Consider the following 23,803-nt stretch of genomic DNA (forward strand, 5'->3'; position numbering starts at 1 on the left):
ACCCCCACCCCACTGTGCCCGGACTTGTGGCCCCATCCTTGGGGGCAACACCAGAGACCGTGTAGACGACCCTTCCCCGCCCCCTCCCATCTCCCAGTGCCCCTGAGTCCGTGAAGGGCCTGCTCCCTGTAAGGGCCTTGACGCTCCCGCCTTTTAATAGGCTGACCCCAAGAATGAGGAGGACCCTGCTGCTGATTTATATGCCATATGCTTGGGGTTTAATTGGAGCATCATTGTAATCCATATGCCTGTCAAGGTAATTACACTTATAAACCTAATATAATCCATAGATCAGTGGGTTCGGAGCTAATTAAGGCAACTGTAATTAACATTTACAAAAACCCTCGCCATTACGGGGATATCCTTTAAGCTGGCCTTCCGAGCTGATCACAAGGCCGGGCCCGCGCTCCCGCATGGCCTCCTAGGGCTCTTGGATGCCACACTCGGGGGGACTCGGGTACCAAGCGCCCGCGCCTCACTTCACGGGGCGGGGTCAGCCCTGCCAGCCGCCGTTACCACCCCAGGGCCCTGGGACAGGCACCCAGCTGATGCCGGCGGCCCCAGGGGGACCGGGTCCATAGAACTGAGCTGTCCCCAGTGCCCAGTTTGTGTTCTGGCTCAATAGACGCAGCCTGACAACACAGGTCTCGCAGAAAGAGAGGGAGAAACCCACCTGTTGAACTTGAGGCGAGCCCCCAGACTCCCGGGAACGGGGCGCCTTCTCGCCAGCTCTGCCCGCGGTGGTGCTGAGCCCCCCGCACGGTTGGGAAGGTCTCCCTGCGGTTTCCTCCTGCCCCACCCCCTGCAGCCAGGCGTCACCTGTGCTCCCTGGGGAGTACTGCCCTGGTGGGGTCGGGTCAAGACTGCCCTGAGCGCTGGCCTGGCTGTGCCCGCGTTCTGTCCCCATGGGCCCTCCCCGGGGTCCAGTCCAGCCAGGGAGGAGGAGTTGGGCCTGGTGGGCAGGTATGGGGCTGCAGGTGGTGTTGGGGGGACGCCGTGCAGAGGTCAGGGGGCACAGACAGAGCCCAGGGCTGCATCCTGGGCCTGTGCCGTGGGGAGCCAGCCAGGAAATCCAGATGCCCTTGATCGTCCGTGGCTTGTGCGCGGCCTCCAAATGTGTGCATCCAGGAAAACAGAACCCCCCTCTAATACAGCGTGTTCCAGACCGCACCCCTCTCCCCCCCAGCCACCCCCCACCCTGGCCCAACCCCAGGAAAAGTCCAACAGCTGCAGGCTAGGGCCAGCCAGGACGGCGCCTGTTCCGGTGTGCTGCCTGGTTCCTCGTCAGGCTGTCAGCTTGGCGAACCCCACAGAGGCCCACCCGCCAGCCCCCACCCCATCCGGAGCAGGAGATAAGAGGCAGCCCCCAGCAGGCCGCGTCCACGCCAGGATTACTGCAGGCTAATCTGTTTGGAATCTGTTCTCTTCCTGCTCGGGAAAGTGGCGGCGCTCTGGGAGGTGCAGGGATGTCCTGTTCTCCTCGCCACCCCGTGCTTCAGGAACCAGGTGCTTCTTTAGACAGCACCACGTGCATCCTTTGGGAGGGATGCTGGCATAGATAGAAGGGAGTGTGGCGGGGCCCTGGTTAGACCCGGCAGCCTCTGCCACTCAGCTGGTATGACCTTGGCTGGGTAGAAGTTACTTAACCACTTTGACTCAGTTTGTATAATTGGGATGCGATGACTGAATTAAATTATTGTTTAGTCACTAAGGCGTGTCTGATTTTTTGCAACCCTGTGGGCTACAGCACACCAGCCTTCCCTGTCCATCACCAGCTCCCATAGCTTGCTCTAAGTCATGTCCATTAAGTTGGTGATGCTATCCAACCATCTCATCCTCTCTCGTCCCCTTCTCCCGCCTTCAATCTTTCCCAGCATCAGGGTCTTTTGCAAATGAGTCGACTCTTCGCATCAGATGGCCAGAGTATTGAAGTTTCAGCTTCAGCATAAGCTGAAATGACTATTCAGGACGGATTTCCTTTAGGATGGACTGGTTGGATCTCCTTGCAGTCCAAGGGACTCTCAAGAGTCTTCGCAAGCATCAATTCTTCGGTGTTCAGTCTTAGCAGAGTGCCTAGTATACAGTAAGTGCTCAGTGAATGCTGCTGCCACTGTTGTTGTCATCACTGTGGTTGCCGGGAGCGGTGGAGGAACAGGACCCTGGAGAGGGGTGAGCCAGGTGGGCTCTTAAGGGGGGCCCATCATACACACCAAGGAAACCAGATCTGAAAGAGCCACATGCACCCCAATGTTCATCGCAGCACTGTTTATAATAGCCAGGACATGGAAGCAACCCAGATGCCCATCAGCAGACGAATGGATGAGGAAGCTGTGGTACATATACACCATGGAATATTACTCAGCCATTAAAAAGAATTCATTTGAATCACTTCTAATGAGATGGATGAAACTGGAGCCCATTATACAGAGCGAAGTAAGCCAGAAAGATAAAGACCATTACAGTATACTAACACATATATATGGACTTTAGAAAGATGGTAACGATAACTCTATATGCAAAACAGGAAAGGAGACTCAGATGTATGGAACAGACTTGTGGACTCTGGGAGAAGGCAAGGGTGGGATGTTTCAGGAGAACAGCATTGAAACATGTGTATTATCTAGGGTGAAACGGATCACCAGCTCAGGTTGGGTACATGAGACAAGTGCTCGGGCCTGGTGCACTGGGAAGACCCAGAGGGATCGGGTGGAGAGGGAGGTGGGAGGGGGGACTGGGATGGGGAATACATGTAAATCCATGGCTAATTCATATCAATGTATAACAAAAACTACTGTAATGATGTAAAGTAATTAGCCTCCAACTAATAAAAATTTAAAAAAAAATAAATAAATAAAGAGAGAGAGGGAATGAGTTACAAAAAAAAAAAAAAGGGGGGGGCCCATGTCTCTGCTTTCTGTAGCACGTGTGTCTGGGCCTGGGGTACCTGGTGGCCCCAACACTGGCTCTTCTCCCTTCCTTTCTGCACACTGTCCTGTCTCTGCCCAGAGACTGCGAATCTGGCAGAAATGTCCGGATAGGAGTGAGACAGACAGGTGTCAGGGATGTCTCCATGGCATCTGGGGGGGGCCTAGATGGGGCCACCTAGCCTCCACAGGGGCTAGGTGATGGTTCAGGGGGCAGCACACCCACATCAGGAGAGGAAATGAAAATCCCGGTGACAGTTGTCATTTCTTAAGCACCTACTGTGTGCCAGGCTCTGAGCTAAGCGCTGCACAGAGCCATTCACTGACCGTGACCGCAGCTGGATGCAGTTGGCATTTTAGCCCATTTCATGGATGAGGTAATTGAGGCTCAGAGAGGTTGAGTGACTGATCTGACTTCATCCAGTAAGGAGGTGGCTTTGGACCAGGGTTTGAACAGAGCCATTCTCATCATCACCGTGTTCTCCCCCTCCCAAAGGGAGCCCCAGACCCTCGCGCTCTCCTGGCTGGGCTGGTGGGGCAGGGGGAGGGGTGGGCATGTGTGGAGGGTGGGCAGGAGCAGGCAGGACTGGGCTATGCTGCAGGGGGCTTGGAGCCATGTGGGTGGTCCCTGGCTGGGCCAGAGGGAGGAGGGAGCCACCCTCTCTAGGAGGGTGAGAAACTGGAGATCCAGCCTGGGGTCTCTCTCATGACTATTAGCCACTTTTTCCCCTCTAAAATTCAGTATAATAGTTTATATTTTTTCTGGTCCTTTGATGAAATCAGGGGCCTTCGTGAGCTCCTGTTCTGGCCCAGCTCTGCTCTGAACCGTTCAGGATGTTGCCTCGCCGATCCCCGTGCCAAGTGGTCCATGACATGGGTGCTGTTGTTATCCCCCTTATGGATGACTTAAGCCCAAGGTCACCCAGCACGTCACCACTGCTCACATACACTTGCTCCTTCTGTCCCGCCACCTCCAAAGGCCACCACTGTGGGGTGGCCGCAGCAGGACTCAAACTCAGGCCACCCAGCTCCCTAGCCCGTGCTCATGTTCACCACTCAAAGTTTAGGAGAACCTGAGAAGTGAAAAAAGAAAGTAAACCTTGTCAACCCCACCCCCCAGGGGTGACTTCTGATAACATGCGGGGGTCCCCCTTCCAGACCTTCCGTGTGGAGGACATGGGTTATGTATTCCACCCAAAAGTGAGATTAGGAGTGCGTGCTGTTTTTGCAGTCCTCTCTTTAGCGACCAGTTCGAGAACACCGTGGCACGTCACACCATCCTCCTGCGTCCCTGTTTCAATGGCTCCTTGGGGACCCACCGTGTTGCTAGAGAAAGCCCCTTGTCTGCAGCTCTACCTTAGTGTAACCAGGGCTGCACGGAACATTCTTGAGCAGGGCCTTGCACTTACTTGTGATTTTTTTTTTTTTTGCATTAAAACAAATTCTCGAATATGACATTGTTGGATCAAAGGATGTGCAGAATTCTGAGGGCTGTAGTATTTCTGTGGAATTCTTCCTCCCTACTTCTAGTTGTGTTCCCCTTTGCACTATGGACAACCTCTGTACTTTACATTCTTGCCAACAGAAAATACCAGCGAAAATTGTATCATCATTTGAAAACATTGTCTCCATTGATAGAAAAAAAGGCACCATCCTTTTTTTAACTTTTTTTTTTTAATTGTGGTAAAAGTCACATAGTATAAAGCATACTATTTAACCACATGGAAATGTTACAGTTGTGCAGCTCTCACCATCATCCAGCTCTGGAATTTTTCACCTTCCTAAACTGAAACTCTGTCCCCATTGAACACTAACTCCCCCTCCCCCCAACACCCCACCTCAGTCCCTGGATCTACCAATGTATTTTCTGACTGATTTGATGATTCTAGGTATCGTGTATAAGTGGAATCAAACAGTATTTGTCTGCACCTACTGTATATTGAAATGCATTTTTAAGGTTAAGAATATGTGTCCTACAAGTAAATTGTACCTTCTTTTCTTCCCCCACCCTGTACTATACAGTAGGTTCTCATTAGGTGTCTATTTTATACATGTGTGAATGCTCAGTCTTGTCCGACTCTTTGCAACCCCATGGACTGTAGCCAGTTAGGCTCCTCTGTCCATGGGATTTTTCCAGGCAAGAATACTGGAGTGGGTTACCATTTCCTCCTCCAGGGGATCTTCCTCACTTAGGGATCAAACCCACGTCTCCTGTGTGTCCCGCGTCTTCTGCATTGTGGGCAGATTCTTGCTGAACCATCAGGGAAGCCCATTTTATACATAGCAGTGTATATATGTCAATCCCAACCTCCCAATTCATCCCACCCTCTCCCTTTCCTCTCTTGGTGTCCAGATATTTGTGTCTCAGTTTCTGCTTTGCAAATAGATTCATTTGTACTATTTTTCTAGATTCCACATATATGTGTTAATATACATTTGTTTTTCTCTTCCTGACTTAATTCACTCTGTTTGAGTCTCTAGTTCCATCCGTGTCTGTAAATGGCACAGTTTCATTCCTTTTTATGTGTGCTTAGTCACTCAGCTGTGTCCGATCCTGCGACCCCATGGACTGTAGCCCGCCAGGCTCCTCTGTCCGTGGGATTCTCCAGGCAACAACACTGGAGTGGTTGCCATGCCCTCCTCCAGGGGATCTTCCCAACCCAGGGATCGAACCCAGGTCTCCCGAATCTCAGGCAGATTCTTTTTTTTCTTTACTGTCTGAGACACCAGGGGAGCCCAAGAACACTGGAGTGGGTAGCCTGTCCCCTCTCCAGGGGAACTTCCCAAGCCAGGGATTGATCCCAGTTCTCATGTATTGCAGGCGGATTCTTTCCTTTTTATGGCTGAGTAATATTCCATTGTATATATGTCCCACATCGTCTTTATACAGTCCTCTATTGGTGGGAATTTAGCTTGCTTCCATGTCCTGGCTATTGTGAATAGTGCTGCTTTGAACACTGGGAATATTGGCATGTATCTCTTGGAATTATGCTTTTCTCTGGGTATATGAAAAAGGTACCATCTTTGATTGCTAGGAAGACTAAAGGTGTTTTTTTTTTTCATCTTCCTTGGACACTGATATTTTTCCTTGTGTGAATTGCATATTCTTTCCTATTTTTTACTGTATATTTTTAAACCAAGACTTTCCTTTAATGAGGAACCTGCATTTCATCAAAGATGGACTCAGTCTGAGTCATTTATTCTCTGGAGACAACATTTCTTTTTTGTTTCTCTAATCCAATCAGATACCGAGCGAAAAGATTCTGGCAAATTAATTTCCAGCATGTGAGACTGAGAGTCAGTGTGTGTGAGGATCCTGGCTGAAAAAGCGACACTTAAATCCCCGTTGCTCAAAGTTGAGAGGCACATGGGGTCACAGTGACTGGGGCTACAATCCCTGCTCGGCCCTTTCCAAGCACCGTGACCTGTGAATACTCCTCCGCTCTCTGGACTGTAGCATGGGGATCGCTGCGGTTGCCCTCTGGGTCACATGAGCTCTGGGTGGATGTGATGGGCCTGGCGCTACGCCCGACACCTGGGAAAGGAGGGGGGTTTTTGGTGCCGAGTCAGGCCCTGCTCCTGATGCCGTGAATGGTCAGGCAAGTGACAGAAGGATGAAATGCTTGAATAACTGACCTTAAAGGGGCTGGGGTCCCAGCACTGTGGGGGCAGCAGTGTGCTGATTAGATCAGGAGTGATAAAAGCCAGCAGGCGCCTTGGGTGTTCCGAGGCATGGCAGGGAGAAGGAAGACTAGAGAAATCCTGCAACTGAGTGATGGAGTGTGGGAATTTGCTGCCAGCTGTCTCGTCATTATCACTAGTATTTATTGAGCAATAAGGTGAATGCTGCCTTATCCCAACTTTGCAGATGAGGAAACTGAGGCTCAGAGAGGAAGACTGCCTGAGTCAGTGCAGCTGGGGAGTGGCCCGGCCAGGACTGTAACTTCTTCTCGACATGGTCTTGAGCGAAAGCTCCTTGAGGTCTGTGCACAGCAAGAGCCTCCCCCACCTGCTTCTCATTCTGTGTGCAGTGGGGGTCAGACCCCATCAGACTGGAGAGGCCATGTAGGGCATCATAGGTGTCAACAGGGTCTGATTCAGGGGACATGATGAGTAGGTGGCTTCCACCCAGGGAGGGTTTAGGTTCCATTGGGACCCCATGGACTCCTGCATGCCAGGCTTCCCTGTCCTTCACTGTTTCTCACAGTTTACTCAAATTCATGTCCACTGAGTCAGTCATGCTATCTAACCATCTCCTCCTCTGCCACCTCCTTCTCCTTTTGCCTTCAATCTTTCCCAGCATCAGGGTTTTTCCAGTGAATCAGCTCTTTGCATCTGGTGGCCAAAGTATGGGAACCTCAGCATCAATCCTTGGATATTCCAGTGGATATTCAGGGTTGATCTCCTTTAGGATTGAATGGTTTGATCTCTTTGCTGTCCAAGGGGCTCTCAAGAGTCTTCTCCAGCACCACAGTTTGAAAGCATCAGTTCTTTGGTGCTCAGCTTTCTTTATGGTCCAACTGTCACATCTGTACATGACTACTGTGAAAACCATAGCGCAGGTATACTTGCCCATTGTTTGTGTTTGTAATTGACAAATAGCTTCATGTGCTTTACTTCATAAAGTAAAACTCTGGGAGTTGGTGATGAACAGGGAGGCCTGGCGTGCTGCAGTCCATGGGGTCTCAAAGAGTCTGACACGACTGAGTGACTGAACTGAACTGAACTTTACTTTGTATTCACACCTCTGTGTCCCCAGGAGTCGGAGAGACAAGAATGTGTAAAACCCTGATGTCTGTCTTGGAGTCAGTCACAGCCCATTTGAAAAATCCATTTCCCAGAGGAGGATTGGGGTGCTGGTTTTGAGGTGTGACTTTGTTATCACCCAGCTGCTCAGCTGGGGAGGCCATGTGGGGCCAGATGGACCCCTCCATGGCAGCGATGCTAGGCCAGGCTAGCCAGGGAAGGGGGCAAAAGAGGCTGGCTCAGGAAGCTATGTAGGAGTGGACTGGGGGTGACCGGGGCGGGGCCCAGCTGGTAGTCTGGGGCTGAGTGGTGGAGCAGGTGGGCACAACCTGTAAGACCTTGGGGGGTCCAGGGAGCTTAGGGAGGGGTGGGGTGGGAGAGGGGAAGCACAGCGGGCGCCGAGGGGTGTGGTCTCGGCCCTTCGCGTCCCTGTGTCCCGACACCCGGGAAGCGCACCTGGAGCCTGTCCTCTGGTACCTGCTTCTTCCCTGTCCTGACTGTCCTGTCGGCCTGCCGCTTCGGGCTCACGGGAGACAGGTGCCCTAAGGACTCTGGGTGACAGTCGAGGGCGCCAAAGGCTGCAAGACACCAGCAACCACGCGGCCCTGCGTTCTCACGCCGCAACTGGAGAGACAGCTGCCTCCGCCGCCCCGGGGTCCGCCCTGCAGCTGCTGGGCCACCTGGCCTGGGGGACTGTTGCCCCCGCGGCTTCCAGGGAGTGTTCTCAGAGCCTTTCCGGGGGACACAGTGACCCTTCTGCAATCTGATCCTGCTATCAAGGAGTGGCTGGAGGGCTGCCCGAGTCCTCCCTGAGCGGACATCCTCCCGTGGCTCCCTGTCCCCAGGGAGCTGCAGCCCGCCTGCACTCACGACTGCGGCCTGCGTGCTGCTCAGGCTTGTGCTGCGCATGCGCTGCTGTGCGGGGTGGGGGGCCCACCTTCCAGAGGAGGGCGGGGTGTGGGCGGGGCGAAGATGGCGTGGGCGGGGCTAGGAGAGCGGGAGGGGGCGGGACGAGGTGGGCGGGGCAGGAGGAGTAAGCCACTTGCCCAAGGTCCCAACCGGTGGGAGGCGGACAGGTTCATCCCTAGGCAGTTTTGGGTGGCTGCGCTTTGCTTGGGATTTGCCCAGTTCAGACCCGGAGCCTCCTGGGAAGGCTGGCCGGAGGAAGCCGGCGATTAGCGGGCAGGGGACACACCTCACGCCGCCACCGATCCCCCAGTGCCCACCCGACAAGGTGGCGAAACGACTCGCGACCCCCTTGTATTTCGGTAGAGCGTTCAGCCCCCATTTACATGTTTTGTTTTTCCTTCCCAGTCCCCAGCGTCGAGCCTCTCGCAGAGCACAGATGTCTCAGCAAACAAAAATAGATCCACTCCAAGGAGGGCTGTGCGGGGCCGCAGACATTCTCATGCTCTCAGCGAAACCACGGGCTCCCTTGCCAAGCGCCCTCTGGGAGGATGTTTGGAAAAAAATGTCAAGGCGTTCATTTTTCTCTCGACCTTTCCGGTTGAAATTGCGGGGCCTTAACACTGGAAGTAAAAGAAGTTATAAATAAAGAGGCAGCCAATGGCCAGGCCTGGCCTGCTCTCCCAACTGGCCAGCGACCGGGCTTCCCTGCAGCTGTTACTGAACCCACTGGGCCCCGAGGTGGCCCCGCCTCTGCCAGAGGAAGTTAATGATCGTTTCCAGATAGCGGAGGGACCCAGAGCAAGGTTTCCACACCCTAGAACAGCCAAGAGAGGAGCGGCCTAAGGAGAGAGGGGGGCAGCGGAGGACACGGCCCGGGAGGCCCCAGCGGGTGGGCTGCCCCTAGACGGTGCGCTCGGAAGACGTGACTGAGAGTGCTCGCTCAGTCTGTCCGGGAGCTGGGACGTGTTGGTTCCTTACCGCCCCCTGGTTCTCTGCTGGCGCTGACCATCTGCGCGAGGAATCTGGGCGGGTCCGAGGGCACCTGCCGGTGATGCGCCCCAGCTGGCCCCAACTGAGTTCAGTCTCCGGCACTCGCCTGCCTGTGGGTCCCAGGCTCCCGGCCAGGGGGCTGGCTGGCTGGCTTCCCCGGGGCCCACACCCTTCCAGGGCAGCCAGGACCTGAGCTGCCTGCCGAAATGAAGACCACCCACCAAGGCCACAGAGGGGATTTGGCAGTGGGGCCACGGGTGTATCTGCTGGGGAAGATGGTACATGTCAGTGCCGCCCCCACCCTCGGGGTTGGGGCGGGGGGCCGGGCTGGAGGCCGCCTTGTGGGGGGAATTATTTCAGGCAGGGTAATGAGCAGTTCTCTGTCTTCGTCCTGGAGGATATCCTCCAGCAAGCCTGGTCTCGACCGTCGTGCCGAGAGGTCGAGCCTTGGTGGTGCTGGGTTTCGCTGCCCGTTTGCTCCTTTGGTGGCACTGACCGTTGTGGGGCTTGAGGGGGTCTGTGTGGAGTATGTGCCGCTGGCTCTGGGGCCCACGGAGAGTAGGTTCCATGGGGTTTCTCTCCGGTCAGAGCTGTGCAGTGACTCTTTGCAGGAGTGTTGCTACACCAGGGGCCAGCAAAACTGGAAGCCTCAGGGCTGGCAAGACAGCAGCTTCAGGCATGCAGGGAAGAGGCATCATATCCACTTTCCAGGTCCTGGATCTGGCTGGCGTCTTGTGCAGCAGCTCAGAGTCCCGGCTTGACCACAACTTGTGGTCTGAAGATATAAACCCAGGTCTAGATGTGCCAAGCAGCCAGTGATGGTTTCATATACTCACTAGTTAGTTTTTCACGGGAGACATTTTATGTTGGTTTAAGAATTTGTTTTTAATTTTATGAGTGTAATATGTTCATATTGGAAAATTTGGAAATCATAAACCATCTGAAAGAAGCAGCTCTAAAAGAACCCTTTTGTAATCCACCAATAACATCAATTAACATTATGACATATTTCCTTCCAGACCCCTCCTTCTTAAAGTATTTTTAAACATAATTGAAATTGTGTTTTATGTGCAGTTTTACAGCCTGTACTAGTCGACTTTGAAAGAGGCTCATCTGCATTTTCAATATGGGCCGCAGGGAGAAGACCAGATTGCCGAAGTTTAGCTGAAGCCGGGGAAGGAGGAAGTCCAAAAATATCCTGCTTGTTGGCTTTGCACAAGGAACACCATGGCCTCACGTTTTCCTTCTAGTAAAATAAAGGCCCAAGTAGCCACACGAGTGACCCCCGACCCCAACCAATGCGCGCTTGGCGATTATGGTCGCAGAGTGCAGGCTCTGCTCTTAGTCAAGACCGAGGACAAGGAAGGGCCTGTCATGGCGGTGGGGGCTGCTGAGCCCAGCACACCCTCCTGAGGAGCCCCTCGAGAGTTCTCCAGGGTCTTCTGCAAAGCAGACATTTGACAGGGAGCTGAGGGGTCTTCTGTCAGACACCAGCTGCTGCTTCTCCCAAGGCCCACCCTGGTTACAAGAAGCAAAAAAAAAAAAAAATGAACTCAACCAAGAGCACATGGAGAAACTTCTGCTTTGGACAAGATGGAGTTGAAATCCTTTCTATATTCCTCCTGCTCAGTGCAACTAAACCCTGGAATGTAGCTATGAAACACACTAAGAAGGCTCTGAAGGGTGGAGAGAAGAGGTCAGGCCGGCCAGGGACCACTGGACCTGAGGAGTGACACAGTGGTCCTTTCCCTGGGTTTTCGTTTTGTCTGGTGGATCCCAGACTTGGAGCTGAAGAAGCCAGCAGCCTGGAAACGCCAAGGGGGCGCAGACAAAAAGCCCCACAGAAGCCTGTCCTCCTAGGCAGCCCAGTGAGACAGGAACTTGTAGACAATAACCACTCTGTACCAGCCAAATGCCACAGAGTAAACTGTGGTCTGTTCCCTCCATGCCGGCAAGGACCCAGCGATGAGCCTAGAATCCCACCTTCTTGAAGCTGTCGTGAACCCCTCACCTCTGGGCTGGCAGGTGTCAGAGAAGGCCAAGTAGATAGGGAGCCAGGAGGTGGGTGATAAAGAGGGCTCCTCAGCTGGGGTGTCCCTGGTGATGACATGGAGATTCTGTGACTCTCCCCCCAACAGCAGTAGTTAGGTGACTCCCGCCCGATACTCTCCATGTGGTCAGTGGAGGCCTCATGGGAAGCAGTTGTGAGGCATTCCTGTTCCTCCAAGCAGGGTGGAACTCCCCCTCTTCCCTGCCCTCCGACCAGCAGTGATCAGTGCCCCTCCCCCACCTCAGTGTCAGCAGAGACCGACTCGAGAGCCTGGACTTGTGCCCCATCTGGCAGTAATGAAGCAGCTCTACCTTCTTCACCTTCCAGAGTCGTGTTCCCAAAGAAGTCAGCTAAAAAAGGTTTACATGAGACCCAGAGTCTGGTACCCAACATGTCCACGTTGCAATACAAAATCACTTGTCTTACCCAGAACCAAGAAAATCTCAACTTGAATGAGAAAAGTCAATCGACAGACACCAGCAATGAGATGACACAGATGTTAGGACAAAGGTTATTAAAACAGCTACTTTAAAAATGCTTCAGCAAGCATATTTGCAAACGAGTGAAAGTAGAAGAGCTCAACAAAGATGTAAACAGGCTCAGCAAAGAAATAGAAGACATAAAAAAGAACCAACGAAAATTTTAGAACTGAAAACTACAGTAGCCAAAATTTAAAACTCGTTGGATGGGCTTGTTAGTTTCTTGTGGGGTTGGGAGTGGGGGACAGTGGAAACAGTCTCAAAACATGTAGATAGAGAAATAGAGGTAACCCAAAGAGAAGAGAAAAAAATAGATGGAAAAAAAGTGAACAGACATTTCACCAAGTAGCAAATAAACTCAAAAAAGATGTTCAACATGACTAGTCATTAGGGAAATGCAAAAAACCACCAGAGGCTATCACTACATACCTATCAGAATGGCTAAAATTAAAAATAATGACAACGGCTAATGCTGACGTGAATGCTGAGAGTCTGATCACTTAGACATGGCTGGTGGCAATATAAAATGGTGCAACCACTTGGGAAAATAGTTCGGCAATTTTTTAAACATCTAAACGTGTAACTATCAGAAATTTCCTGGCAGTCTAGTGGTTAGGACTCCATGCTTTCACTGCCAAGGGTGCAGATTCAGTCCCTAATTGGGGAACTAAGATCCTGCAAGCTGCACAGTATGGCCAAAAATAAATAAATAGGCATGCAGCTGTCATATGATTTGGCAATGGCACTCCTGGGCATTTATCACAGAGAAGTGAAAACAGATATTCATACAAAAACCTGTCCGTGAATGTTCATAGCAGTTTTTCTCCAAGCCCCAAACTGGAAACAACCCAGATGCTCATCAGTGGTTGAATAGTTTAACTACATATCCATTGCATAAAATACTACTTAGCAAGGAAAAGAAACTGTTAATGCAGTGAATAATCCTATCCCGGAAGATTCTGTGCTATCTCAATCCTTGTATATAACATTATTAAAATAGTTGGCCAGGTTCCTCTGTCCATGGGATTTTCCTGGCCAGAATACTGGAGTGGGCTGCCATTCCCTCCTCCAGGAGATTGTCCTGACCTGCGTCTCTTGCATCTCCTGCATTGGCAGGCGGATTCTTTACCACTAGCACCACTTGGGAAGCCCCAATAAGTTTATAGTGATGTAAAGCAGATTAGTGGTTGGCAGGGATCAAGACGTGTGTTGGCTAGGAGGGAGGTGGGTGTGGTTATAAAGGGCAACAGGAGGGATCCTGATGGTCATGGAAATCCTCGGTGTTTTGACTGTAAGAATGTCAATATTTTGGTTTTGATATTACCCTATAGTTTTTGCAAGATATTATTATTGGGGAAAACCACATGCGAATCAATAGTTATCTCAGAATAAAAGGTTTACTGCGAAAACAACGAAATAGTGTGTGTGGGGGAACCCCTCTGTATGTAGCAACCCGGAAAAATGCCTATGAGTAATCTGAAGTGATAGGAGCTGATGACGAAATTTTCTTATTTCAGAGTAGTGACAGTTCTGGAGTAGGCATGATTGCTTTTTGTTTTTTTTTGATGGCTAGTTCAGATTTTGTTTACTGGACTCACACTTTCTCTCAGTATTTAGGCCACAGTGGCTGACTAGCCCCCCTTGCTTTCATCAAGGTGACCCTTGTGCCACTGGCAGTCATCATATTGCCCAAGTCCATTTCTTCCATTTCTTTCTAGGTTCCAGGACCACAGCAATTCTCATCCTTCTTCTCCTCAAACTTCCAAAACCCATTCACCTCCCCCAGTTCTTTTTTTTTTTTCCATTTATTTTTATTAGTTGGAGGCTAATTACTTTACATCATTGCAGTGGTTTTTGTCATACATTGAAATGAATTAGCCTTGGATTTACATGTACTCCCTATCCCGGTCCCCCCTCCCAGGCATGATTGTTGGGGGAACGAGACTGAAAGGCCACGTCCCCAGCTACTCATGGAGGTTTCAGTTAGAGAATTGAGATCAACCTCTTTCTCCCTGTCTTCTGAACACCGGTCCCCTTTGGTCCTTCTGGGCTCCCTAGTGGGAGACAGATGAGGAAGGGGGTGGTTGCAATGTGGGGTGCTGAGTCTGGGGTGGGTATGTGCATTCTGCTTGGAGTTATGGGTTATGTTTTCTTCTTATCTCTGAGTTCCAAACATGTGATATGGCTACATTAACTTTTTTTTTCATTAACTTTTTATGATGGAAGAGGTTATATATTAAAAAAGGAAACCACACGAGCAAAAGCAGAGTGTTCTCAGGGAGCTGGTGGCATGCACTGGGTTATGGAACAGCCATCTGACAGCAGCTCTGAGTTCTAGGGACGGGGGATGGGGGTGAGGGGTCAGGGGGAGGGAGGGTGGGCTTTGCTCTGAGCCCTTCACTGCTCTGGCTTCCCCTGCACCTGCTTCATACAGGCGCATCCCAGAACCACACGGCTACCAGTGGGCCTCGAGGACCAGACACACCTGTTCTCCCACAAAGCCATAAAGCCAGAAGGCAGTCTCCAGGCAGCAAGGGGAGCAGGGACTGTCCCAGGAGCCCATGTCTCGGTTCGGTGGTGATGTCCTCACTGAAACATGTCCCCCACCGGGTTCTGTGATACTGTGACTTTATAGTAAGAAATGTGTTTGGTCTTCATCTGTTTCTGGCACAGAGCTCCTTAGAACCTCTGGAATTTCCTAAGTGATAAGAGCGCCAGAAGTATCTCATATGCATGACAAACCCCTTTCAGCAGGCTGCTGAGTTTATGTTAATGAGGTGACTTTGGAAAGCCCCTGAGATGGTGCTAGTTGCCAGGGGAACCCACCCAGTGATTAGAAGGTTGGTACTTTCATTTCCCCCCAACACCCCAGCAGAGGGGAGAGGTGCTGGGGTTTGAGGTCAAGTCACCAACTGCCAATGACTTAGTCAATCATGGCTGCGTGATGAAGACTCCATAGAAACCAAGAAGGATGGGCTTCTGGAAGCTTCTGAACTGGTGAGCAGGTGGAGATGCTGGGAGAGTCCTACCTCGCTCTGTATTATTTATAATATCCTTTAAAATAAACTCACACACGTGGGTAAATGTTTCTCTGAGTTCTGAGAGCTGCTTTCCTAGCAAATGAATTGACCGGGTGGAGGGGATCTTGGGGACCTCTGATTGATACCTGGTAGATCAGAGGCACAGCGGTCCTTGGACCTTGGCCTCTGAAGTTGGATGGGGAACAGTCTGGAGGCCTGAGCCCTTGACACTCTCTCCAGGTGGACAGTATGAAAACTGACTTGGACTGTAGGACCGCCAGCTGGTGGGGGAGAATTTCTTGGCACCGGAAGCTCCATGCCTTCTTCACACACGCTCTGCTCAGATGAGGGCTTCCTTGGTGACTCAGATGGTAAAGCATCTGTCTGCAGTGCAGGAGACCTGGGTTCGATCCCTGGGTTGGGAAGATCCCCTGGAGCAGGAAATGGCAGCCCACTCCAGTACTCTTGCCTGGAAAATCCCATGGATGGGGGAACCTGGGGGAACCCCCAGTCCCTGGGGTCGCAGAGCCGGACACCACTGAGCAACTTCACTTTTTCACTTTTTGCTTAGATGCGCACAGACCGTGCCCTAGGTGACAGGCGGGACCCCCCTGAGCTGCTCGAGGCTCTCCTGGACAAGCTGGCCCTTCCAGCAGCATCCCGTAGCACTGAGCGGCAAGTGTGAGTGAAGAGGGCATTTTTCCTCCCTTGGGAATAATTTTTGGTTGAGGCAGAGGGTTTTGTTGGTTTGTCCTTGGATCTCGGGCAGGAAGTAAGGTCTAGTCGCTGCCGCATCCTTTACTGAAGTCGGTGAAGAACACAGATGCCGCTGGCTCACAGTGCAGGTTACTGTCCCCGAGAAGTCACTCGTGGGTCTTTGCTGACGTGCCTTTAGATATGGGGTGATGGTTTCATCTGGGGGGAGCAGGACCCGTTGAGCTGGGTTTCCAGGTTTTGCACCTCTTTCTAGAAAGGGTAAAAATCGAGAGCCACCCACTGAGTCTCCTTCTGACCCGCTGTCCTTAGGAGCAGCGTCGTGAGGGGCCCAGTGCTCCGAGGTCTGACCCAGAGTGAGGCGGCCCCTTGCCTTGCTTCCTGGTGGCCGTCTTCATCCAGGGACTTCAAGGTCTTTTCCGGTGTCCGTTCTCCGCATGTCTGGCTCTGTCAGGCAGGGAGGAAGCTCCCACTGTCTCAGCGTGCGGCCGCAGGCCTGGGGGCATCTGTCCTTGCTCAAGGTCACCGGGCAGCAGCTGAAGAGGTTGGCAAACAGTGGAGACCGTGGCCGCCAGCTCCCTGCGTCAGCCCAGGGATCGGGTTACACCGGGTCCCGCCGGTTTGGAAGACCACTGCTGCCCCTCTGCGTTTGTGCATGGTGGAGAAAATTGGACTTCGCGCCTTCAGAAACCTGACCAAGCAAAGGCATCAGGGGGTGAGAACCCCTGCTGTCCTCAGAGGGCCTCTAGGTGCTGGGCTCCGTGTGGCCTGCTCCGCCCCTGGGCTGTCTGCAGAGCCAGGCTTGGCTGGCATGCCCTGTTTGTTGTGGGCAGTCGCCATGCCACGCTCAGCAGGGGAGGCCCCCAGACAGGTGCTTCCCCAGCCCGCCTGGCCTGGGGGGGTGAGGGTGGCACCTTCTCCAGTGTCTCTTAGGGGCCTGATCCTGGACCTGGGACACTCGGCGTATCATATCCCCTCCGCATGCCTGGGCGCCTTCCTGGTACCCAGAGTCTGGTTAGCATCACTGGGTCCTCAGGGATACCACTCTCGGAAGGGCTGTCCTTGCCCCCCCGAGGACACTCTGCTGCTTGTCCCCTGGGGAGGGGCAGTAAGCTGAGAGACTCGGGTACCGGCCACTGCTTCGGGGCCGCGTCCCTCCAGTTTTCCCCACATGGACACTAAGCGCTTTGGTGCAGGTGCCGAGTGTTAACTATAGCTTAAGCCTTTGAAGTGCTGGGCCCTCGGGACCCAGCTTGCGTGAGTCAGTCATGCACGACCTTCTCAGCCACAATCAGCCGTGTCGTGTCGGTAGCTTGAAGCAACCAGGGTGGACGTGTTGACGATCGGCAACAATACGAACAGGATTTATCCCTTAACCCCGGCACCTGGAGGTTAACCAGCCCACCTCTATCTTCTGGGGTCCTCTGTGCAGAGTTCATGGGATCCCAGCAGAATCACGGCCAGGTCACCGTGAGGCTTTTGGGGTGGGGGTTGGGTTGGCAGCTGAGCTGTTCACCTCAGCCATGAATTCCGAGGGTCTGAGGGTCAGCAGTGGTGTCTGGGGACAGTTTGTTCATCTCGGCTCCCCAGCCATTTCCAGTGGATTCCCCAGGCAGCCTCACTTTGCCCTGGAGCAGCGCCAACCTCAGCCACTGCTACCAGCCCTACTCCAGTTCTTAGAGTGAGGGCTCCAGGCTATACTCGCTTATCCAGCAGACAAACTCCTGATAGGGGAGGAGGAGGGCAAAGGGGAGTTCCCTGGGACCCCCGGAAGCTCAGAGCTGGAGCTCCAGCCCTGGTCTCAGAGTCCCAGAGGGTGTGGACCCTGCACCTTCACCCTCTGGACACCCAGCCCTTTGTCACAGCCTCTGCTGGGGCTAAATGTTCTTGGGTCTGTCCCCACAGTGGGCTGGGTCAGCTCCGTGTCCAGAGGCCTGGGCAGAGCAGGACGTGATAAATGTTCCTTAAAGGAGAGCGCGCACACGCAGCAGGGAGTGAGCCCAGCTTGTGGGTGCCCAGAGGCACCAGTGGGCTCAGATCCCAGCCCACCTGCTGTCCCCTCAGCCTTGGTCTCTGCGCTCGTGAGTGGCCATAAGTAATAGAATGGAAAACACTAGTACTGCCTGGCTCCTCACACTGCTTTGGAATGTAGTAACTAGTATTACTGCTCCTCATAGAAGGTCCTTTATGGGCTCCTCCTTTAGTATCCCCAGATGACCACGAAGCAGCATGCTGGCTGACCTAGGTTGGTACTGTTGGTTAATATCCCGGATCAGCCTCCGATGACCACTTGCCTTACCAGCTGTGGACTGTAACCTCCTGTGGTTGAAGGAGCGTCCTTCTCCTGGGTTATATGTCTGTGTGCACGCCCATGCACGTGCATGCATAGATAACCATGCACACACATGCATGCACTCAGGCACTACATAGCCACACATGCACACCAGGACACACACACACATGCACTAAATGTGTGCATACTCATACACACCAGCACACACTTGTGTACACACATGTGCGCGCACACACAGCTGCTCCCTGTGATCGACTGTAACACGTGGTTTCTGTAGCTGTATATGTTGTGTTGAGTTCAGTCGCTCATTCATGTCCGACTCTTTGTGACCCCATGGACTGCAGCACGCCAGGCCTCCCTGTCCATCACCAACTCCTGGAGTTTACTCAAACTCATGTCCATCACGTTGGTATGCCATCTGATCATCTCATCCTCTACTGTCCCCTTCTCCTCCCGCCTTCAATCTTTTCCAGCATCAGGGTCTTTTCCAATGAGTCAGTTCTTCGAATCAAGTAGCCAAAGTATTGGAGTTTCAACTTCAACATCAGTCCTTCCAATGAATATTCAGGACTGATTGCCTTTAGGATAGACTGGTTGGATCTCCTTGCTGTCCAAGGGACTCTCAAGAGTCTTCTCCAACACCACAGTTCAAAAGCATCAATCCTTCGGTGCTCAGCTTTCCTTATAGTCCAACTCTCACATCCATACATGACTACTGGAAAAACCGTAGCTTTAACTAAACGGACCTTTGTTGACAAAGTAATGTCTCTGCTTTTTACTATTCCGTCTAGGTAATGCTCTGTGGTTCTTCCTTAAATTTCCTTAACTTCATTGAAAGTAACAAAAGGGCGTGTATCATAAGCACACAGCTTGATATATATTCACAGAGTGAAATATATCCAGTAAACACTGCCCGCTACCCAGGACAAGAATCAGGATGTTTCCAGGGCCCAACCGCCACGTGCCTTCTCCTGCCCCACCCCCCCACCGCTGGGACGACCACCTTCCAGACTCCCGTGTCTTTAGTTTATGAGCTGGAGCCACGCAGTGCGTGCTCCATTGTGTCTCGGCTTCTGCTCAGCACTGACTTTGTGAGATCCTCCTGTAACGGTGTGTGGGCTGGATCATATACTCACTGCCGGACAGTTTCTGCTGTCTTTTTCCATGACAGTGATGTGGGCCCTGGGGGCTGTTAGGAACGGAAATGGGGCGCTGGCACATCACTACGTGTCCTGTGCGCCCGTGAGACCTATTTCTGCTGGGCATGTGCTTGGCCCCGGGAGCCCCGCGTCTGACTCTCTTCATGATCATCGGCAGGTGAGGGGGACACACCTGCCAGGTGAGAGTCAGGGTTTCCGGAGCACGCGGGGACGTGGAGCTCATGGCAGCCTGTGAACATGGCTGGAGCACATATGTAACATGTCTGAGAACTGAAGTCCTTCTCACCACCGAATACCATTTCATCACATGAATATACCATCTGTTATTTATCCATTCGTCAAATAATGGACACTGGGGTTGTTTCTACTTTTCAGCTATTGTGAATAGTTGCTGCTATGAAATTCCATGTGCAAGTTTTTGGTAGACATGTATTTTCCGTTGTCTTGGATATAACCTACCTCACCCTGGGGTAGGTTATAGGTTATGAAATTTCTGGGTCAAATGATTGACCCCATGTCAGTTTGAGGAATAAGCAGCCACTTTTAAAGACTGAGTAAGCATATGTCAGGAAGAGATTAAGTGCATTCACTTTCATTCAAGAAAATAAATAACACGGTAAACATGAACATTTAGATCCTTGGTGCAAACAGCCCCCAAATGTCCCCACGTGCCGGGGAGGAAGACCCTTGGAAGGTAGAGGGGCCGTCGCGGTGTTGATGATAATACAGTCCAGCTCATCAGGGAGATCGAAGAACTTATAATAAATGCAAGTGTTTTCATGGTTTTTCTGTTGAGTTCACTCTTTGAACCCATTCTCATGGGGTGGGCGTTCGGGAGCCATCAGAACGCTGGAGAGACTACGTCTTTGCCACGAGGGCTCACGTGCTAGCAGGGCGGGCGGGCGATGCAGCAGGTGACCAGCCAGGTCGTATTCTGCGGGAGGAGACCAGAGGGGCCGCGGACCACCAGCCGGGTGCCGGGCGCCAGGGGTGCAGCAGTAGAGAGGGTCAGAGGGGTCAGGGCTTCTGCTTTTATTCTGCCTGGTGGCCCGTTTCGGGGTGTGCACAGAGGACCAGGGCTGACCTCAGGCTTGCAAGGGGTCCCTCTGGCTGCTGGGTTGAGAGATGATGGGGGAGGGGAGGGCAGAAGCAGTGAGACCCCTTCGGACGCCTCTGCAGAAAGTCCACAGAGAGGTGGTGGTCAAGCATATCCAGTAATAGACACCCACTGTTAAGGAAATACTCTGTTCCAATAACATGGAAACAGGTCCACTGGATGCTGCCTCATCGCTGTGCTCCGGGAAATAATTGTCCCTGTTGCAGTCGGACGTAGGTCCCCTGGGACTCTTTTATGTGTATATAAACACATACGTTTTTTACCTTTAATGGGATTACACCCTAAGTATAAAGTTCATCTTGTTTTCCCCTTAATATGCCCTGTGTGTCTGCCGTGTGTGTGGAGCCACCTCCTCTTTTGCAGCTGCCAGGCAAGTATGACACAGTCGTGCTGTTATATGCCTGATAATTCCCAGAGTCGCAGACACTGCTGTTTCTACGTTTTCACTGCTTTGAACAGTCTTGCCATGAAAGTTCTGGGTTGAAGGGTGAGAGGGAGGATGTGTAGGAACCGGGGTGAGGCGGGGATGGGAGGCAAGCCAAGAGGAGGGTGTGGGCAGAGATGCAGAGGGCGACCCCGCCAGCCTGTTGTCTCAGAAAACGAAGGACGGATTCCCAGGTTTAGCCGGCCGAGGCCACGCTCTCCTCTCAGCCCTCAGCACTCAGTCATTACCAGGGCTCCTTCTTAGCCTGCTCTCTTTCCTGGTCTAAAGATGCTGCAGGCTGCAGGTGGCCTGACCGAAGCCACCCACTCTCCTCCGGTCTCCCTGCAGGTGACCAGCCCAGGCCTGTGGCCACAAACCCCGCCGGGGATGCTTCTTTAACCCCGGCCTACAGCCGACCCTCCCGAGCTCTGGCATCAGTAACCTTGTGACCTCTGCCCTTGCGCATCAGTAGACATCTCCAGCCTGGCACGTTCCAAACAGAAAGCCCTTTGGAAGTTTAAGCAAGAACAGAATATTTACATAGCCTTAAACTACCCCTCTCTCAATATTTAACAGTTATAGAAGGAAAAACAGGGACTTTACAGTGGAGCCCGGAAGACTCACCTTAGCCAAGTCATCAGGGCAGTCATCACCTGCAGTGAGAAATCTGAGAATGGGATCACAGCCCTGGGTGCCCTTCCCCGTAAACGTGGGGAAACTCAGACGTACCACAGTGAGGAGGGAGCCGAAAGCAAAGACGAACAGACCCCATGCACAAATGTTCACAGCGCTGTTCTTCACAGTAGCAGAAAGGCGGAAACAACCCAGATGTCCCCCAGCCGGTGAATGGAGACGTGAAATGTGGTCTTTTCTTTATGATGGAATATTATTCAGCTGCAGAAAGGAATGCGTTCCTGACACATGTTACAACGTAGATGGACCCTGAAGAGTACGCTCAGTGAAATAAGCGGACACAAAAGGACGACTTATTGTATGTTTCCACTTGTGTGAAATATCCGGAAGAGGCAAATTCATAGAGACAGGAAGTCAAATAATGGTTGCCAGGGGCTGAGTTACTGCTTACTGGGGACAGAGTCCCTGTTTGGGGTGTTTTCTGTTTCTGGTTTTAAACCTGCTGGGGCTTGATAGTGATCGCGGTTGCACCGCTCTGTGAATGTCGTGAATGCCACTGGATTGTGCCATTAAAAATGGTTACAGTAGCAAGTTCTGTGTTCTATATGTTTTACCGCGATTTAGAAAAATCAGTTATGCAGTACCCCAAAACCCACTGATTTCTGTACTTTCAATAAGTGAATGATATGGTATGTGAATTGTATCTCAATGTTTGTGTCCTCAGTTGCTCAGTCGTGTCTGACTCTTTGTGACCCCATGGACTGTAGCCCGCCAGGCTCCTCTGTCCATGGGATTCTCCAGGCAAGAATACTGGAGTGGGTTGCCATTTCCTTCTTCAGGGGATCTTCCAGATCAAGGGATCAAATCCGTGTCTCCTGCGTCTCCTGCATTGGCAGGCGGTCTCTAACACTGGGCCCCCTGGGAGGCCTGTTAAAAAACAAAGTGAGTGACATGCTACAAAATGGTCCCCGTTCTCCCGGGGACATAACACGTGGGCCCTTCCCTTCCCCTGCTCAGATGACACGTGTTAGTCTGCTCGGGCCACAGAGACCAGGGCGCTTACGCAACAGACACGTGTCTTCTCGTACTTCCGGAGGCTGGGAGGCCAAGGTTAAGGCGTTGGCTTCTGTGGGAAAAATGATGAAGAAGGTGCCAGCTCTCGCGTCCATCTTTCCCCTGTGTCCCTGGTCCGCTTTGTCCACTCTTCTCCCTGCACCAGCTTCCCCTAGACCCGCTGCCAGCATGTCACCTGCTCGGGGGGTGTGTGTGTGTGTGGCGGGGGGCATGGTGGGCAGGGACAGGGACCGGGCTTCTTTGTCCACACTCTGGTCTCCAAAACCATCATGTGCGTGGATGAGGGAGTACAGTTCTCCCAGAAGGAGTAAGTGTTCCATCCTGTTGATGCCGTGGGCGTGTGAACAGGAGCTGTGACCCGTCTGGATGGCAGGGCCCTGGGCGGAACCAGGACTCCAGGCGACCTTCCGGCCCGTGGACAGGCTCACAGCCCTTGGGTGTCCGCTGCAGCGCTCAGCCGTCAGCGGCTCGTAAAGCAGAGGTCTGAGCCAAAGGGAAACGTCAGCTGCCCGTCACTGCACTTGTCCGCAGGGGCTCAGTCCTGGTTTTCTCAATCGCTTTGTTCTCCGGACACCCGGGGTTTTGATTATGAGCTGCTGAGGATGACTTCATGCGGAGATTTTATCGCCTAATAGAGTGCACACATATTTTAGAAAAACAAACCTCACAGGACAAAAGTAAAAAAAAAGTAAAAATACAGCTTTCCCAGAAATATGTTTAAAGAAAAAAAACCCGTTAAGAACCCAGCAGGATGTAAAGTGCTAGTTTGAAGTGTGAGGCATCCAGGGGATGCTTAGGCCAAGGTGGTGGGCTGACCCTCTCCACAGCCTGCCCCCAGGCCTGCCAGGAACGTGGGCACAGCGGTCTCCCAGGCCCCCCTGCACGCACACGCAAACCTTCTTCCTCCCCAAGTGAGCAGGGCTGGAGGACCGGGGAGAGCCTCTCCAGGGTGGGGCGCCAGTGCAAGGCCTGTCCTAGATGATGCACCTTGGTTAGTGTCTGTGCTGTCCAGGGGGAGCCCTGCCGCCCACCCTCCTTGCACAGCCAACAATCCCCCAGGCCCTGCCTCCCACCCGCGCCCCGTCTGGCTTGTGCCCCAGGTGAGCTGCTGTATGCCAGGCCAAGTCCATCTGCCAGCATCCAGGTGACTGCTTGTCATCCTGAGCCCTCAGGTGTGTGTCTGCCCACCCAGCAGCCTCTAAAGGAGACAGCGCATGTGCTGTTCTTTGCGTTGTCACGACTGGGAAATGGAATAAGAATAACGGTGCCC

General features: G+C 52.5%; 1 protein-coding gene across 3 annotated transcripts in view; it reads left to right on the top strand.

The window, feature by feature from the left end:
* LHPP (phospholysine phosphohistidine inorganic pyrophosphate phosphatase) overlaps positions 1-23,803 on the top strand; it is a 122,915-nt gene that overhangs the window by 68,168 nt on the left and 30,944 nt on the right. The window contains exon 7 of one of the 3 annotated variants that reach the window (XM_020900712.2): positions 8,985-9,274. The exons of 1 other annotated variant lie outside the window; for it this stretch is intronic. In XM_020900712.2, the coding sequence (XP_020756371.2) occupies positions 8,985-9,225 (241 nt within the window). In that variant the 3' untranslated portion in view covers positions 9,226-9,274. Of the gene's footprint in view, positions 1-8,984; positions 9,275-21,174; positions 22,051-23,803 lie in introns of those variants that run through there. One more of the 3 variants, XM_020900714.2, reaches the window with a different exon arrangement.

This window comes from Odocoileus virginianus, chromosome 7, assembly GCF_023699985.2.
Source record: "Odocoileus virginianus isolate 20LAN1187 ecotype Illinois chromosome 7, Ovbor_1.2, whole genome shotgun sequence".
Classification (NCBI taxonomy): Eukaryota; Metazoa; Chordata; class Mammalia; order Artiodactyla; family Cervidae; genus Odocoileus; species Odocoileus virginianus.